The following is a 19,024-nucleotide window of genomic DNA, read 5'->3' as shown; positions in this document are numbered from 1 at the left end:
AAGAGTATTCTGAGAGTCAGACAAATGTTGATCAACATTGCTTTCAACATTTACTCCCGCAGGAATGTGGACGGCACTCTTGTATTGCTGATCTAACTTTGAATTATCCATATCATTAACCTCTGACTCATGTCCCGCTGGTGTATTTACATTCATCTCAATCGCACCTTCTTTGTTCTGTATAAATTTTATAAAGATCTAGTTAGACTGCATTTTTCAACAAATTAAAAATAGCAATCAATGCACGTATTGTAGATACCTTGAACTCATCTTTAACTTCAACATTGACTTTTTTATAGAGTCAAGATCAATGCTTCTAAGGACGTCATCTGAAAATGTGAGTTGAGATTCTGATATTGTGCTTCACCAATACTTTCGTCAACTTATTTTGTGATCTACACATGTTCATACAAATAAAATAAAATAATATTTATGAAGAACTAAAAAACTAACCAATATGTATTCAGCATACCGGAGCGACACAAACATCTTTTGCTTCATGAACATCTATATCAATTTTTTCCTTTAAAAAATGAAATAATAAAAAATTAAAATAAATATTATTGATCAATATAACTATACATAAACAAAAAAAAAAAAACTTTACCAGAACAATGTCATTATCCTCATTGTACCCATCAATCTCATTATACACATCATTCACACTGTTGCTTTGATATCCTGCCATCTCTTCGGCAACTTGTTTTAATATTATTTTTTATAATGATAAATTAGAATTGTATATATAAAATTAGTTGAATATAGATGTACGGAATTTACTTACCAATGTGCCTTCAGGATTCTTATTAAACTCATGAACAAACTTTGTAGTCGCTTGATGGGTTGATTTACTCTTAACATTTTCATCCGCTGGTGGCTAATCAGATTCGCTGCCTTTGCTTGTTTCTTCGCATTTAAAAAATAAAAATATAAATAAAAAAAATTAGTAAATAACAACTTAGTTGTAAAAAAATACATATGCTGTAAATGTATATATGTTGTACCTTATTTTCATTGATTGCATTCATCATCTGATCAAACCTGGAAGACACTAGGCCACAGACATCATTAAACTCTTGCCATACCTGAATTATAAAAAAAATAATTAGAAATGGAAAAATAAATTAATCAAAAGTTTAAAGAAAAATTACCTTTTCACAAAACTTATCAAACACTTTCATCGAGATAACACCGTCTTTATCTTCAGAATTGAACGAAGACAGAGCAGGTGACTGAACTGGAAGAGATTTTTTACTGTCAGGTCGGTTTATGTCTTTCCTATTTCCATGTAGCGTAACTTTTGTTTGAATTGGCTTGTGAATTGGAGTCTTGACAAAAGGCATCTTTGCAGCACGGGGTGGAGGGGTCCGTTTTGATATCAGCTCATCTATACCTTTAGGATGTGGCTTCATTTTTTTCTTTATAGGTGAAGCTGAGAAATTGCCATGATGTTTTTTCTTTGTGGTAAACTGATTTTGTCTTTGTGGAGGATCCTAAAAATCATCATCCGAATCAATGTCATCTTCATTATGACTAGAAGATCCAGGAACAAGCTTCTTCGGTATATGAAAAGCTGAAGTCTCCTTTCTTGTTGGCTCGATATTCTTAAAAACAACCTACAATTTAAATAACATAATGAAAATAATAATTTAGATGGTAAAATTAATTACATTATAAATCAGTTAACCATGATCCAAACCCAATAATGAATATACACTGACAAATGGTATGTTGTATATATACATATACCAGATCAGAAAATACCTTTACAAAATAATCAACATCACATACAAACAAAATCGTAAAACTAACCTTGTCATCTGTATCATCAAACATACTTCCCATAAGAGTTTCATATCTTGGACGAGGAGAATTTGTCATCCAATTCAAAATACGAGGGATTTGAGAATCTACCTTGGAAGCAACATTACGAGGCACGTTTGAACAACACTTGTACAACCAAATTTGAATGGCCAGTGGCATTCCAAGAAGCATATAGAACTTTTCTTTCGACTTCAACTTTTTATGCAAAATTCTAGCTAATTCTTCAAATGCAACTGATCCCCACGGATAATCACTGTAGCAATCACTCTCAACCAAATCAAAGTGGAGGCGTGGAATAGCTACGGCATCAACTGATGATAGTAAGAATGCGTGAATAAAATACAAATTGGTAAACTTTAATGCATCTTCATCGTTATCATTTCCCCAAATTTTATCAGAAATAGCAACATATAATTTTTTTTTCTATACAAAACTCTCACCATAAAAATATTGATCAATAATTCTATTTGGGCACTCCTCGTCAAACACAAATTCATCCTTATTTGTAGCACAATTCAAATCAGTCACAAAACCAGACTCTCTAATAGTGAAATGAAGAATTGTGCCCTTTGCTCGAATGACTATGGCACTTGTAGAACTTTTCCTAGTTTCAAATGACATAATGCATCTCCCTAACTAGGCTTGGACTACATAATCTTTCTTCTTCATGGAAACCAAATATACTTTTAGTACAAAACATCTTGTACTGACTCTTCGTCAACATTGTCTTAATACGATCTTCAATGTCATTGACCGTATGACATCCTATATGAGGAGCAAATTTGGACAATACCCGGGCCATGAATATTTGATCACGAATGACTTAAACAACAAAAAAATACATTTATATGACAAAACAGTCTCTTATATGTATTTATGAAATACATCTTAAAACTAGTTTATACAAATTTTCTTATATGTATTTATGAAATACATCTTATAGTTATTTTATAAGATGTATACTAACAAATACAACTATGTATGTAAAAAATATATTTCAACAAATAAGAAATACATATCACATTAAAAATCTAATGACTACCAAATACAACTTAACATCGAATAAAAATCTTAGAGGTAACATAACAACACATATCTAAACTGTATGTATTTTTATAATACACATTAGAATTATATTTCAACAAACACATTATGTATTTTGTGAATACATGATTTGTACAAATTTAATTAACAATACAAATTATATAACAAATGTATTTTAATAATACATATTAATCCAAACATTCTTTTATATGTATTTATAAAATACATCTTATAGTTATTTTATAAGATGAATAATAACAAATACAACTATGTATGTAAAAAATACATTTCAACAAAAAAGAACTACATATCACATTCAAAATCTAATGACTACCACATACAACTTAACATCGAATAAAATTGTTAGAGGTAAACATAAAAACACATATCTAACCTGTATGTATTTTCAGAATACATATTAGAATTAAATTTCAACAAACACATATGTATTTATATGACAAAACAGTCTCTTATATGTAATTATGAAATACATCTTAAAACTAGTTTATACAAATTATCTTATATGTATTTATGAAATACATCTTATAGTTATTTTATAAGATGTATAATAACAAATACAACTATGTATGTAAAAAATACATTTCAACAAATAAGAAATACATATCACATTAAAAATCGGATGACTATCAAATACAACTTAACATCGATTAAAACGGGACTTGCAATTTTACTACATTCTCCTTTTTCATCCGAATTTTTCCTTTTCACTGATTTTTGGAATTTTGTGGGAGATGAAGTTTTTGTCAATCCTTTCCTTTTCATTATTTCCACAATCTTTTCAGAATCGTTACAGTGCTTAGATCTCAACTCTTCAATGGTAACACCTTCCTTAGAGAAAACATTAGTAGAACCCAAATTAAAAACTTCGTCTTGTGTTAAACCAAGACTAAACGATGGTACTTCATCGGTAAGTAAATTCTTCGGTTGATTTTCTCTAACTGAACAACTTCGATTTGCATGTTGAGCCATTATAAATTTTAACAGAAAAAAAAATTGATCCGAAACAGAGAATTTTCGTAGAACTAATATTGAAAAAAATGGCGACACTAAACACATTAATAAAAATTAAATGGAAAAAAGTAACATGCATTAACTGAAAGAAATACTTACCTTAAAAAGTGGGTATGATCTTTATCAAGATCTTGGGAGAGATATGCGGAAATTAGAGAAAAAAAAAAAAGAAATAGAAGTTGGAGGGAAGTAAATTGGTAAAGTAGAGTAAAAGTAGAGATGTGAAAAGTTTGAGGTGATATCACGATCTTTTAAAAAATAAAATAAAATATTACTATTTTTGTTATAAGTTGTAATTTTACCAAACTATTGTTATTTCTTGTAATTAAAGTCTTAAGGTTGCTAGTTTATGTAATTTTTCCTTTTTAAAATGGCCAGTCCATGCCCTTTTCCCTTATTATTAAGTAGAATATACTGCAATATGTAAATTTAGAAATATTATAAGAAATACAGAGGGAGATGATTCTTTCTTATCTCTTTTGATAACATCAAATGTACTAATTCAAATCTTTTTAAGTATTGCAAACATTTAGTAATGGTAGATGGGACCTTCCCAAAGGCAACATACAGTGGTACAATCTACCATGCAAGATAAATATATTAACATAATTTCATAAAATATATTAACATAATTTCATAAAGTATTACTTCTGTTTTTTACAATTATTGTTTTTTAAATTTATTTTGGTCTTTTTACTAACATTACTATACATCTTTGCACATGACAAAATTTACCCTTACTTGTGTTATCGCTGATTCAGAGAACAACGCACTGTGGAAATGATTCTTCAAATGTTTTAAATAAATATATGTAGAAAGGAAAAAAAGTACATAATCTCAGATAGACATGATAGTATAGCTAAGACCACTGCAACCGTCTACCCAACAATTCTCTATTGCGTCTATATGTTTCATTTATGGACAAAGGGAAGGCTATTGTAAATGATTGTAATAATGTAGATGTTCATAATTTTTAATTGGTGTAATTTCTTCATAAAGTTAGTAACTCCCACACCTCCACTACTTCCTCATTGATCATTCACTCCCCATATTCTTCCTCACTTTCTCATGAGTTAATGTCATGTTTATGACACCTCTTGAAGTCCCTCTTTGTAATACTATAAATAAAGGTCTTGAGGAAGATGTTTGATACACTTGAAAGAAAGAAGAAACTCATCTTATATTGCTCTCTTATTATTTTGTTCTTTATTGTTCCTCTTGTTTTGTTCTTTACATTACTAATCTTGTTCTTAATATTGAAACACGTTATCAGCACGATTCTACTATTTTTCAAGTTTTCAATTCGTCAGGTATAATCAACTTACTTGTCTTGAACATTGCACTTTGTTATTTTCTTTTACCAAACTTTTGATTTTAACATTAAAGGTTATGCATGAAAAATCAAAATAATAAAATAGCATTGGACACCTTTATATGCATACTAGAAAAATATGTTACATGCTTGATGTACTAAGTTTTTGCCACTTTCATTTTTTTCTCACTATCATCGTTTGTATGTCTCTAGCACTTAATTTTTCTTATCATATACAACATGAAATTTAATTTTAAAATTGTTAGTTAGTAAATTTTTTGGTGTAATTTTTTTTATTTCATATTTTGTGTTTTGTTTATAGTTATTATTTGGGTTGATGTTTTAATATTTTAAAATTCTTTATTTTTTTGTAAAAAAAAAGAGAGTAACACACTGTTTTATTTTAAAAAAAATGTATTAACTCTTAAAAAAAAGGTCAACTATTTTGAGATTATGTTATTGTATTGTTGTCTAACTTCATTATTTTTATGAAAGTTTTCATCATGTCAAATTTTTCGAAGCTTGAGTTTGTGGCACTTGACATCTCCGAAAAAAATTACTTGTCATGGATTCTCGACGCTGAGATTCACCTAACTGCTAAAGGTCTTAGTGCTACTATTACCCCCGATAATACAACGTCGAGTCAGGACAAGGCCAAGACTATGATTTTTCTTCGTCATCATTTAGATGAAGGACTGGCAAGATTCACTTGAATTGTGGACTGATTTGAAGGGAAGGTATGACCACCTAAAGGCCACGATACTGCCTAGAGCTCGCTATGAGTGGATGTACTTACAATTTCAAGACTTTAAAATCGTTGTTAAATATAATTCTGTTGTATTCAGGATTGTTTCTCAATTGAAATTATGTGGCAAAACTAAAAATGATGAGGATATGATGGAAAAAATACTTACTACTTTTCATGTCTCAAATGTGATATTGCAACAACAATACCGTGAAAAAGATTTTTAGAAGTATTCTGAATTGATCTCATGCCTTCTAGTGGCTGAGCAACACAATGTCCTTTTGATGAAAAATCATGAAGCTCGTCCCACTGGATCTGCTCCAGTACCGAAAGCAAATAGGGTACAAGCACATGACCAACTTGAAGATGGCAAAATCGGGGTAATAATAATATGCATGGATATGACAATGATAGGGGACGATTTATTAATCGTTGTGATGGTGGTAACTAGAAAAGAGAGAATCAAATGAGTCCTTCAAACAATCCTTCAAGAGGTAATTGCCATCGTTGTGGCATGAAAGACCACTAGAAGAATGAATGTCGGGCACCTAAGCATTTTGCTAGGCTTTATCAAGAATCTTTCAAAAAAAAAAGAAATTAAGGTGGGACCTCTTCTAATGTCTGAATGGAGTCACACTTGACTTTAAAAAATGATAATGAGGCAAGACCTTCACAAAAATATGATGACAATGTTGAGGCAAAATTGGTCTTGAAAGATGATGATTTTGATGGCCTTGATGATATAACTCATTTGGAAGTTGAAGACTTTTTTGGAGATCAAAACTAAATCTTGATCAAGTTATAGAGGAAATAAATAATATTTTTTATTATGTTGTTTCTTTTTATCATGTTTTTTCATTATGTTGTTTTCACGTTTCAAGAAAAAAATAAGTATTTAAGTTTTATTGTAAGAGTGTGAGATTTCACATTTCTTATCATGTGTTTTTATTTTGTGAAGATAATAAAATTTTTTCAGTCTTAAATTGAATCCAAGATGAGTAATGGAGATATGTGACTTCTTGATAGTGCTACAACTAACACTATATCAAGAGAAAATAAATATTTCTATAATTTAATTATGAAAATGGCCTATGTTAATACAATATTAGATAGTACATAGTTAATTGAGGGATATGAAAGAGCGACCTTATTACTACTTGGGAGAACAATATTGGCCATTGATAATGCATTATATTGTAGAAATTCTCAAAGAAACTTGTTAAGTTTCAAGGTTATTCGCCAAAATGACTATAATATTGAGACTGCAATTGAAGGAAGGATTGAATATCTTTATATTACTACAATAAAAGATGAAAAAAAATTTGTGCATGAAAAACTACCTACACTTTCTTCTGGATTGTATCATACAAGTATTTGTATGATTGAAATGCATGCTATTAAGATTTATAGATCGTAATGATTTTATCATTTGGCATGACCGGTTGGGCCATCCTGATTTCAATATGATATGTAGAATTATTAAGAATTCACATGGGCATACTTTGAAGAATCAAAATATTCCTCAATCAAAGGAATTTTCTTATGTTGCTTGTTCTCAAGGAAAATTGATTATTAAACCATCACTAGCTAAGGTTGGGATTGAATCCCCTGTATTTATGAAACGTATACAGGGTGATATATGTGGATCAATTTACACTTTATGTAGACCTTTCAAATATTATATGGTCTTGATAGATACATATACAAGGTGGTCACACATGTGCTTATTATCAACCCGCAACATGACTTTTGCGAGATTGTTGGCTCAAATAATAAGATTAAGAGCATAATTTTAGATTATGCGATAAAGACTATTCTTCTTGGTAATGCTGGTGAGTTTACATCTCAGTCCTTTAATGATTATTGTATGCCAACTATGGAATAAAAATTGAATATCTGGTTGCTCATGTTCATACTCAAAATAGTCTAGCAGAATCATTGATTAAACATCTTCAATTGATAGCTAGATCGATGTTAATGAGGACAAAACTTTCCGTTTCAACATGGGGGCATACTATTTTGTATGTAACAACACTTGTGCGCATAAGGCCAACCAGTTATCATAAATTCTCTCCATTACATTTGACTTTTGGTCAAGAACCAAAAATTTCCCATCTTAGAACTTTTGGGTGTGTGGTATATGTGCCGATTTCTCTACCACAACACACAAAGATGGGACCCCAAAGAAGGTTGGGGATATATTTTGGGTATGAATCTTCTTTCATTATAAAATATTTGAAACCTATGACAGGAGATTTATTTATGGTAAGATTTATTGATTGTCATTTTGATAAATCAGTATACCCAATATTAGAGGGAGAACATAAGCAGCTGACATATGAGATAGATTGAAATGCATTATCACTATCTTATTTGGATTCTCGAACAAATCAATGTGAGAAAGAGGTTCAAAATATAATTTACTTGCAAAATATTGCAAATCAGCTGCCAAATGCATTTACTAACCTTCCAAGGGTTACTAAATCTTAGCTTCTAGCTGTGAATGCTCCAGTTTGAGTTGATGTCCCAATAGGACAAATGGTCAATGCAAATGAGTCTAATCCACGTTTGAAACGTGGTAGACCAATTGGTCCCAAGAATAAAAATTCTCAAAAAAAAAAAGAAATAAATGATCAGAATGATCATGATTTGATAGCAATTACTCAAAAAGAGCTTCGAGATCTAACAAATGACAAGACCATTAAGGAGGTTAAAATACTTAAAACTAATGAGAATAAAGAAATCTCAATAAGTTATGTCTTGACGAGAAACAAGTGGAATTGAAATAATATTATGGTTGACAATATTTTTGCTTACAATGTTGCTAATGAAATAATGCAACAAGATGAGGATTTAGAACCAAAATCTATCAATGAATGTAGATAGATAAATGATTGGCCAAAATGGAAGGATGCAATTCAAGTGGAATGAACTTCACTTAAAAAACATAAAGTTTTTGGGCCAATAGTCTGAACACCTTAAGGTGTCAAGCTAGTGGGGTACAAATAGATTTTTGTACAAAAATGAAATGAAAAAGGTGAAGTCGTAAGATATAAAACACGATTTGTGGCACAAGAATTTTCCGCAAAGGCCTGACATTGACTATGCGGAGACATATTCTCCTGTAGTGGATGAAATTACCTTTAGATATATAATAAATCTGGCAGTTCATGAAAAGCTTGATATGAGCCTAATGGATGTTGTCACGAACTATTTATATGGCTCATTGGACAACAATATTTTTATGAAAATCTTAGAAGCCTTCAAAGTACTTGAAGCATATAAAAGTTCGCAATAAACTTGCCCAATAAAGCTTCAAAAATCCTTATATGAATTGAAACAATCAGGGCAAATGTGGTACAATCATCTTAGCGAATATTTGCTAAAAGAAGGGTACAAAAATGATCCTATTTATTCTTGTGTTTTTATAAGAAGGTCTGGATCAGAATTTTCTATAATAGTTGTGTATGTTGATGACTTGAATATCATTGGCACTCCTAAAGAGCTTTCAAAAGCTGTTGAGTGTTTGAATAAAGAATTTGAAATAAAAGATTTGGGAAAGACAAAATTTTGTCTCGGCCTACAAATTAAGCATCTGACAAATTTATCCATCAATTAACGTACACTAAAAATTTTTTAAAGCAATTTTACATGGATAAATCACATCAATTGAGTACCCCAATGATTGTGAGGTCGCTTGATATAAACAAAAATCCATTTCGACCTCAAGAAAATGATGAAGCGCTTCTTGGCGATGAAACTCCATATCTTAGTGCAATCGGGCCACTAATGTATTTTGCTAATAATACTCAACCAAATATTTGTTTTGCAGTAAGTTTATTGGCACGATTCAACTCTTCCTTAACTAAAAGACATTGAAATGGTATCAAGCATATGTTCAGATATCTTCGAGGAACTATCAACTTGAGATTATTTTATTCTAATGAATCCAAGTCAGAAATAATTGGTTATGCAGATGTAGGATACTTAGCTAATCTACATAAGGCTCGGTCTCAAATGGGTTATTTACTTACATATGGTGGCACAGCTATATCATGGCGTTTAATGAAGCAAACATTATCTTAACTTCTTTAAATCATGCAGAAATCATTGCCGTTCATGAAGCGAGCCGGGAGTGTGTTTGGTTAAGATCAATGACTCAACATATTCAGAAAATGTGTGGATTTCCTTTGAATAAGGATATTCCAACTACATTATATGAAGATAATGCTGCATGTATAGCTCAGTTGAAGGGAGGTTACATTAAAGGAGATGGAACAAAACACATTTCACCAAAAATTTTCACTCATGATCTTGACAAGAAAGGTGAAATAGACGTTCAACATATTCGTTTTACCGATGATTTGGTAGACCTATTCACTATAGCATTACTAATGTCAACATTTGAGAAGCTGGTATTCAATATTGGGATGCATCGTCTCCGAGAAATAAAATGATGTTTGAATCAGGGGGAGTAAAGTAAGCGCAACACACTTTTTTCCTTGGCCTAGTTTTTGTCCCAATGGGTTTTTCGGGCAAGGTTTCTAACGAGGTAATAAACAATGCGTATAAGAATATATGTTACTCTTTTTTCTTCACTAGAATTTTTTTCCCATAGGATTTTTCCTTAGTAAGGTTTTAACGAGGCATATTGTATCAATGGACATCCAAGGGTGAGTATTTTAAATGATTGTAATAATGTGGATGTCCATAAATCCTTGGTGTAATTTCTTCATAACTTCTTGGTGTAATTCCTCCATAACTTGTAGGTGTAATTCCTCCATTAAGTTAGTAACTCCCACACCTCTACTACCTCCTCGTTGTTCATCCACTCCCCATATTCTTCCCTACCTTCTCATGAGTTAATGCCATATTTATGACACCTCTTGAAGTCCCTCTTTGTAATACTATAAATAGAGGTCTTGAGGAAGATGTTTGATACACTTGAAAGAAAGAAGAAACTCATCTTATATTACTCTCTTGTTAGTTTGTCCTCTATTGTTCCTCTTGTTTTGTTCTTTACATTACTAATCTTGTTCTTAATATTGAAACAAAGGGTACATTTAAAAAGCATGCAACTTATTTTTAAGGCATATACAACGTGTTGTCAAGAACATACACTATTTAAGAATTCAACATATGAAAGAATTGAATGCTATTTATCTTAGAGTAAAAGCTTACTTACAAGAACTTGAACACCACAAATGGACGAGCTTACATTGCACAACCATTTGAACAACAATAATGACATCAAACATAATTAGTAAATGCAACAAACATACATACAAAAGATCTCTCAATTTTAGATTTGCTTAATTTTATGTCAATTTTGATACAGAATGATATTTACACAAATGGTGTTGCAGAAAAATATGAAAAAAATACTAACTAATAAAAATATGAGACCCTATTGAATGACACAATCAAATCATCACAAACAATATTGGTGAGACACCTTATCAAAGAGCTTTTATTTTAAACTATGTTTATTGCCATAATTTCAGTCAACTATCAATTTATATTTTCATAAACACAAATATAGGTTGTGCCTTCAACTAAGTATGTTCATTCAGTCAAAATATTAAATATGAAATACTTTGTGTAACTGTACAAAAATATTTGTACATTTAAAAAATTTTAACAGATGGCTTCTCATGTTCATATTCAATGTTGGTTTTTAAAAAAATCGATGAAATGCTCAAACAACATGAAACACCATGTCATGGATTTTTTAGACAAGATTTTCCCAAAGTTTATTATTACAAATGATTTCACCCCATTCAATTGTAATCATTACCTTTAATTGTACATATATAGATAGTTACATACTTTTGTGATTGAGTGGTCCAATTGAATTTTGAGATATATACCAATTGAATTTCTATATAAGCATTATTGATATCATTCACGGGGGGAATGACAATTATATGTATCTCTTTGAGTTGGAGCCTTTTAGGATTGGAGGAGACTTGAGAATTTGATTCAACTGGATAAGAAACTCTTTCTCATTTTGATTCACCTTCCCACTAAACATTGTCAAGGTCTCCAAGATCCAAGAAAATTCTCCATGATCAAAAGTAAATGCGTTGATTTCTCTTTGGTATTCATCTCTTGCATAGTGAGGTGGCTTTACAAATGTGTCTGCTAGTCCGAATTGGCCTTGTCTTGAAGACTCATTATAAATTTTTAGTGAGAATCTATAACAACCCGTTCTATTGTTATAGCATTGCATAAAGCATAAGTACCTTGTTAGAATTTTTCCTAGAAAGTGAATTGACAAAATTTCAAGATAGAGTGATTTCTGACTATTATCTAATGTTGCATGTGATAACGCTCAAGCTACACCTTCACTCTGAATATTATGCGATCATTACAAAATATAGTAACCCAACATAGATTGGGGTCGAATCTCAAGGGAATACGCGGAATCGTAGCTCTCGGCTGTTGTAATCAACGAGAAGAACTGGAAAAGTAAATGGGGGATCTGAGTAGCAATATCAAACAAGTAGCTAATATCAACTTCAGTTGTATCATTCGTAGATGAATACTAGGATTGTGTTCCCCCTGGATTCTCAACTTTGTAGGTTTATCGTACCTTATTGAACCTACTCGATACCTTTCATGCAGAATCTTATAAGTTATGTACCTTTACATCTTTTGGACGAGCAGATAGATTTCACCCTTTACCTTTTGAGTCTCAGGATATCGCCTTACTAACCCCTATCTTGATCCCAGTTAACTATTACCTTTTGAGTCTCTAGTTATTAGATGAAATCTAACCATCTTACTTAGATGATACATAGTAGCGAGGATCGACAACTAAATTTCAAGTTACTGTTGTCATTATCTTTTCCTAGTCACTACTCCTCTTTTGGAGTAAGTAGCAATAATCTATGAGGAATCCTAACATTTGAAACCACTAAGATAACTATTAAAGTAAAGATAATATAATGCATACATGGGTATCAATTTAGAATAACAATAGCACTTCCCCTACTTCGTCAATCTGCCAGAGTTTCTAAAACCCTAGCTAAGGATTTTTTGTCGTGTCTGCTTGTGAAGTAATCAAAAACATTCATGATTGAAAGCATAAGATGAAATCACAATAATCATAAGTAAAAATCCAAAACTTTAACTAAATTAATCAACCGAAATCAATACAAGAGAATTCCAAGACCAAAATCGAATCTTGAAATAAAAATATGTTTATAAGTATCAAAAGTGCATAACTTCAACTAAAAAACACATAAGGGTATTTATAGTACATGAGGAAATCCTAAAATCAAAGCCCGGACAAAAAAGGAGAAAAAAGAGTCGGTGGCCACGTGTGCCACATGAGGCCTGCGGCCGGGCACATGTAGACACCTATATGTACAGGAAAATTTTCCTGCAACTTTTGCTCTTGGGATTTTGGACTTCTGACACATGCCTTGCCCATATGCGACCTGCATGTGCTACACACGGTCCACATGTTGACATAGGTAAGTGCCGGAAGTTACTTTTCAGCTCTTTTACTCTCAGTATCTCCAATTCTGGTACGTACCTTAGTCTTACATAAACCACATGTGCTATATGTGGTCTATATGTAGACATAGGTAAGTGCCAGGCCTTCCAACACTTGCAACCAAGCTTCAAATCTTCAACTTTCATCATATGCTTTGGTCACGAACATTTGAAAAGAATCATGAGTACCCAAAATAGATCAAATAAGTAGCCAAAAACATCATTTTTCATTTTTTTCACAAACCCAACACCCAAAACCTAGTTTCCTGCAAAATATACCCAAAACACATCATATCTAACAAAACAACCTAAGAAGATTGGCATATTTTCCTTGTTTTAAGCATCAAATGTGCTATATTTCTATAGCACATTAAAACCCTCAATTAGAATGTTTGCATATCTTCAGGCAACAAAACACAATAAAACAACACAAAATAAAACAAGACACCTAATTAGGAGAATCTAAGCTATTCAAGGTAGTCAATCAACACTTTAAGCTCAAACCACAATACACCCTCCTATATCAACTTTTCAAAACCAACTGTATATAAACATGAAGCACAAAAAATATGCCATAATGTGACCAGGCTATGGAATTACATTAGCAATAGACAACCATGCATATGTATAAGTTATACTACCCAAACATATAGACAACTAGCAATATGACTCATATGCCTTCACAACAAAGATGTCCCACTCACTCATATGAAATAATACATGTCAAAGCAGGGACAGTTAAGAGACACTCATAGTCAGAAGAGAAGTTCCAATCAGTATGCATCAAATACCATAAGCTTGCCCTTATTTTCTTTATCTTAGTTTTCAGACATTCAAGTCAGGATCACTATATGACTTTTCTAGGCTTGTAATGTAGGCTTAAGGAGCTGGTATGATACATATATACATATCAAGTGACTAATCCTCCTTGGTGTTTCACTTATTAGCCAATTTTCTTTTTAGCCTGCCCTTATTTCTCCTATTTTATTCTTTATTATACATTTAAGTTGGGTGTGATCTTTTATTCTTTATATTTCACCTTTTCACAATTTTTTTCCTTTTTGCTACCATACCCAACCCTACTAAATTTTTCTCTTAATTTACCCTTCTACATACCCACTTTATATCACACACTCCTATGATAGCCACCCGTAACTTAGGTGATTTTTCTGAGTTGAGGTGCACAATGTCCAAGGAGAATCGAGCCAAAATAGGTTATTGCAACACAAATGGGAAGGTGATAGGTGCAACAAGAAAAATAGGCTATAAGGCTCAAAACTGGGATCAAGGGATTTTATTTCACACTGGAAAGGTCATTTAGGCTAGAAGTGGATGAAAATAAAAAATGACCTATGATCCTTTCCTAACCGACTATACTACAACCTAGGCAAGACTAACAAACACATAAAGGGAACAAAGTTGCATCTCACACACATATGGCACAGAGTCAATATTACAAGCTCCTACCTATCCGGTTCATGCAATTATTAGCAAGTGATTATCATGTCCCTAATCCTAATGCCTTAACAAGATCTACAATGTTCGCACATATATACATTCACACAGTTCTAAAACACAATTTTAGAGGGGTATCACTTTTCTGAAAAATCAATAAAAAATATGACAACTGTGCTAAATACTTAAAAAACTCTTAATTACAAAAAAACACAACATAATATGAAACAAAACATTACACGACACAATTCTAATCCAAACATGCCGAATCTCAACTATACCGCAGTCGACAGGAAAAGAAGCACGATGGTAAAAACGTACGAAGGCTATGGAATACCCCACCATCAACTAAAAATTATGCACAGTCCCCACTATGCAAAAATAATATCAAATAAGGGGAATGAGGACATACCTAGACCACACTAGGATCCCATTTCATGAGCATCCCCAGATAGGGGCATATCAACTGGCGGAGGCCGTGGTGGTGGTGGTGCACTATAAGAAGATGCACCCACTGGTATCTCTGCACGGCTCTGCCTCTCAAAAATTGCAGAATCCATCGAAGCATGTTTGGCCTCTTTTAATAGCCTGGTCATATAACACATTTGGATCCTGCAGGTATCCCATATGACCTCTCTTGGCCCCAGCTATCGGGACCTCTTAGTCATGCTTCATGAAGAAATAAAAAATATCTGGGTACGCGTGGAGGTAATATATGGAATACTGGGGTATAACTGAAGGAGTGGCTTCCACTTGGCTCTCTATGAGAGAGCATACCTTTGCTCGCAATATATTAAAATCCTTCCTCATCTGGGCTAGTTTTGGTATCTCTCTCTGTAAATTTGGTTGTAAAACATCTCTCAAAAGCATTAAGACATGCCTATAAGTCAGTACGTAGCTCAGACATGGAAGCTCTCTAGGCAGCCTCCCATCTAGCCTCTGCCATCTTGAATCTAGTCTGAACCCCTCATCGCATCTTTTCATATAGGGTAGTCATCTCGATCTCAACAATCCATAATCGAGCATTAGTGTCCCTCTGACTATCCACTAAGCTCTACAATAACTCTTAAAATATTGTAATCAAGCCTGTAGCAGGAGCTGTAGTAGATGGGCGAGTGGGCTCAAAAGATACGCCAACTGGCTCTAAGGTCGAAGCCGGGGCTGATGAAGAAGTGGTTGGTGTCCTCTCGCCTTGAGTACTCAAATTTGGGGCCTCTCTTTTCTCCCCTATCTCAAGACGCACATCACCTCCATGTACGGGTAAATTTCAAGAATAAACCCAAATTGGGGTGACTTTCAAATTTTAGCCCCAAATAAAAAGGTTTCCCTAAAATAACATTTACTTATTAACTAATATTTTTTTGGACAAAATTACTCATGGCCAATGAAGTAAATTACATAAATGCTCCTCATAATGGATAATAACTCCATATTTATATCTTCAGCTTTTATTTTTTTTTCTCTTTTTAATTTTACTTTGATTTTTTTTTAATTTTAGTTTTTTTCAACCCTTACTTTTTTCCTTTTTTTCCTCACAACTTCTTTTTTTTTTCTTTTTTCTTTTTTCTTTCTTTTTTTTTGGTTCTTTTCAGTTTTCTCAACCCTTACTTTTTTTTCTTTACACCTCTCAACGTCTACTTTTATAAAACATTTTTTTTATTTTTCTTTGATTTTTATTTTTTCTTTTAAATTTTTTCTTGACTGTTTTTTATTTAATGTTTGTTTATTTTTATCAGCCTTTATTTTTTTTCAAATCTCTCTCAACTTCTACATTTTCTTTAATTTTTATTTTTTAATATTTTTTTCTTTTTCAGCAAATTTTTATTGTTTTTCTTTTCTTTGATTTCTTCCATTCAAGTTAAATCTTATGAGCAAGAGTTGACATTACCATATTATAAAGGCAAGACTTATGACTTTCAAATAACAAACTACGTTTCATGGACAAGAGTTGACACTATCATATTGTAGAGGCAAGATTTATGACTTTAAAACAACAAGTTATGTTTCATGGGCAAGAGTTGGCACTACCACATTGCATTTTTATTTATGAGATGTTCTCCAAGACTTTCAAACAACAAGTTATGTTTCATGGGCAAAAGTTGACACTACCACATTGTGTTTTGATTTATGAGATGTTCTATAACTCTTACCTTAGAGGCAAGACTTAACTCAAGGACTTTCAAACAACAAATTATGCCCCACAGGCAAGAGTTGAATCTACTATGTTATGTCTTCATTGATGAGATATTCTACAACTATTGCTTTAGAGACAAGACTTAGCTCAAGGACATTCAAACTACAAATTATGCCCCACAGATAAGAGTTAACACTACCACATTATGTCTTTATTTATGAGATGTTCTACAACTCTTGCATTAGAGGCAAGACTTAGCTCAAACTATAAATTATGACCCACGGGCAAGAGTTGACTCTACCACGTTATGTTTTTATTTATGAGATATTTTACAACTATTGCCTTAAAGGCAAGACTTAGCTCAAAGACTTTCAAACTACAAATTATGCCCCACGGGCAAGAGTTGACTCTATCATGTCATATTTTCATTTATGAGATATTCTACAACTATTGTCTTAGAGGCAAGACTCAGCTCAAAGACTTTCAAACTACAAATTATGCCCCACAGCAAGAGTTGACACTACCACATTATGTCTTTATTTATGAGATGTTCTACAACTCTTGCCTTAGAGGCAAGACTTAGCTCAAAGACTTTCAAACAAAAAATTATGCCTCATGAATAAGATTTGACTCTACCACGTTATGTTTTTATTTATGAGATGTTATACAACTATTGTCTTAGAGGCAAAACTTAGCTCAAGGACTTTTAAACTGCAAATTATTCTCCACGGGCAAGAGTTGACTCTATCACGTTATGTTCTCATTTATGAGATGTTCTACAACTAGTGCATTAGAGGCAAGACTTAATTCAAAGACTTTTAAACTACAAATTATGCCCCACGGGCAAGAGTTGATACTACCACGTTATGTTTTCATTTATGAGATGTTCTACAACTATTGCCTTAGAGGCAAGACTTAGCTCAAGGACTTTCAAACTATAAATTATGTCCCACGGGCAAGAGTTGACACTACCACATTATGTTTTCATTAATGAGATGTTCTACAGCTCTTGCCTTAGAGGTAAAACTTAGCTCAAGGACTTTCAAACTACAAATTATGCCCCACGGGCAAGAGTTGATACTACCACGTTATGTCTTTATTTATGGAATATTCTATAACTATTTCCTTAGAGGCAAGACTTGGTTCAAGGACTTTCAAATAATAAATTATGTTCCACGGGCAAGAGTTGACAATACCACATTATGTCTTTATTTATGAGATATTCTACAACTCTTGCCTTAGAGACACGACTTATCTCAAGAATTTTCAAAGAACTTCGTAACAATAATTCATGCCCTTAAATTTACTTTGATGTTAAAAAAAGAAATCCCTTTGCGGTTTATTCAAGTTTTTATTTTCTAGCAAAATGTAAATCAAACAAAATAGAGAAATAAAAAAATGATTGAGAAAAAAAAGGAAAGAAAAAATAAAGATTAAGAAAAAAATGAAGAATTTTAAAAATTGAGAAAAATAAAAATGAGAGAAAAAATAAAAATAATGTTTGTGAAAAATGAGGGAAAAAAAGAGAACTGAAAAAAGAAAAAAAGCGATCAAATAAAGTAGAGAAATAAAAAAATGAGATTTAGAAAAAAAGGCAAGAAAAAAAATAAAGAATTAAAAAAATTAACAGAAATAAAAAAGAGAGAAAAAATAAAAATAAAGTTCGAGAAAAATGAGCGAAAAAAAGAAAACTAATAAAAATAAAAAATAAAAGAAAAATAAAGGTTAAAGACAAATGAATTAAAAAAAAGGAAAAAAAAGAAATAGATAATGCTTGAGAAAAAAGAAAAAAGAGAAAAAATAAAGGTTGAGTCAAATGAATTAAAACATGAAAATGAAATTAAAGAAAAAAATAAAAAGGGAAAATAATAAAAAATAGAATAATAAAATTAAAGGAAAAATAAAAAAGTGAAAATAATAAAAAATAAAATTTGAGAGACAAATGTTTGGAAAGTTTAAAAATATATTTGAGGTG

General features: G+C 31.8%; 1 protein-coding gene across 1 annotated transcript; it reads left to right on the top strand.

Moving 5' to 3' along the window:
• The first annotated feature begins 10,012 nt into the window (after positions 1–10,012).
• On the top strand, positions 10,013–10,414 carry LOC107865414. The gene has a single exon (XM_016711684.2). The coding sequence runs from the start codon at positions 10,013–10,015 to the stop codon at positions 10,412–10,414; it is 402 nt and encodes a 133-aa protein (XP_016567170.2).
• The last annotated feature ends 8,610 nt before the right edge of the window (positions 10,415–19,024 follow it).

The sequence above is a fragment of the Capsicum annuum genome, unplaced genomic scaffold, assembly GCF_002878395.1.
Source record: "Capsicum annuum cultivar UCD-10X-F1 unplaced genomic scaffold, UCD10Xv1.1 ctg82474, whole genome shotgun sequence".
Lineage (NCBI taxonomy): Eukaryota > Viridiplantae > Streptophyta > Magnoliopsida > Solanales > Solanaceae > Capsicum > Capsicum annuum.
Note: the sequence above shows the minus strand (reverse complement) of the source record. Positions and strands in the feature narration are given on the sequence as shown.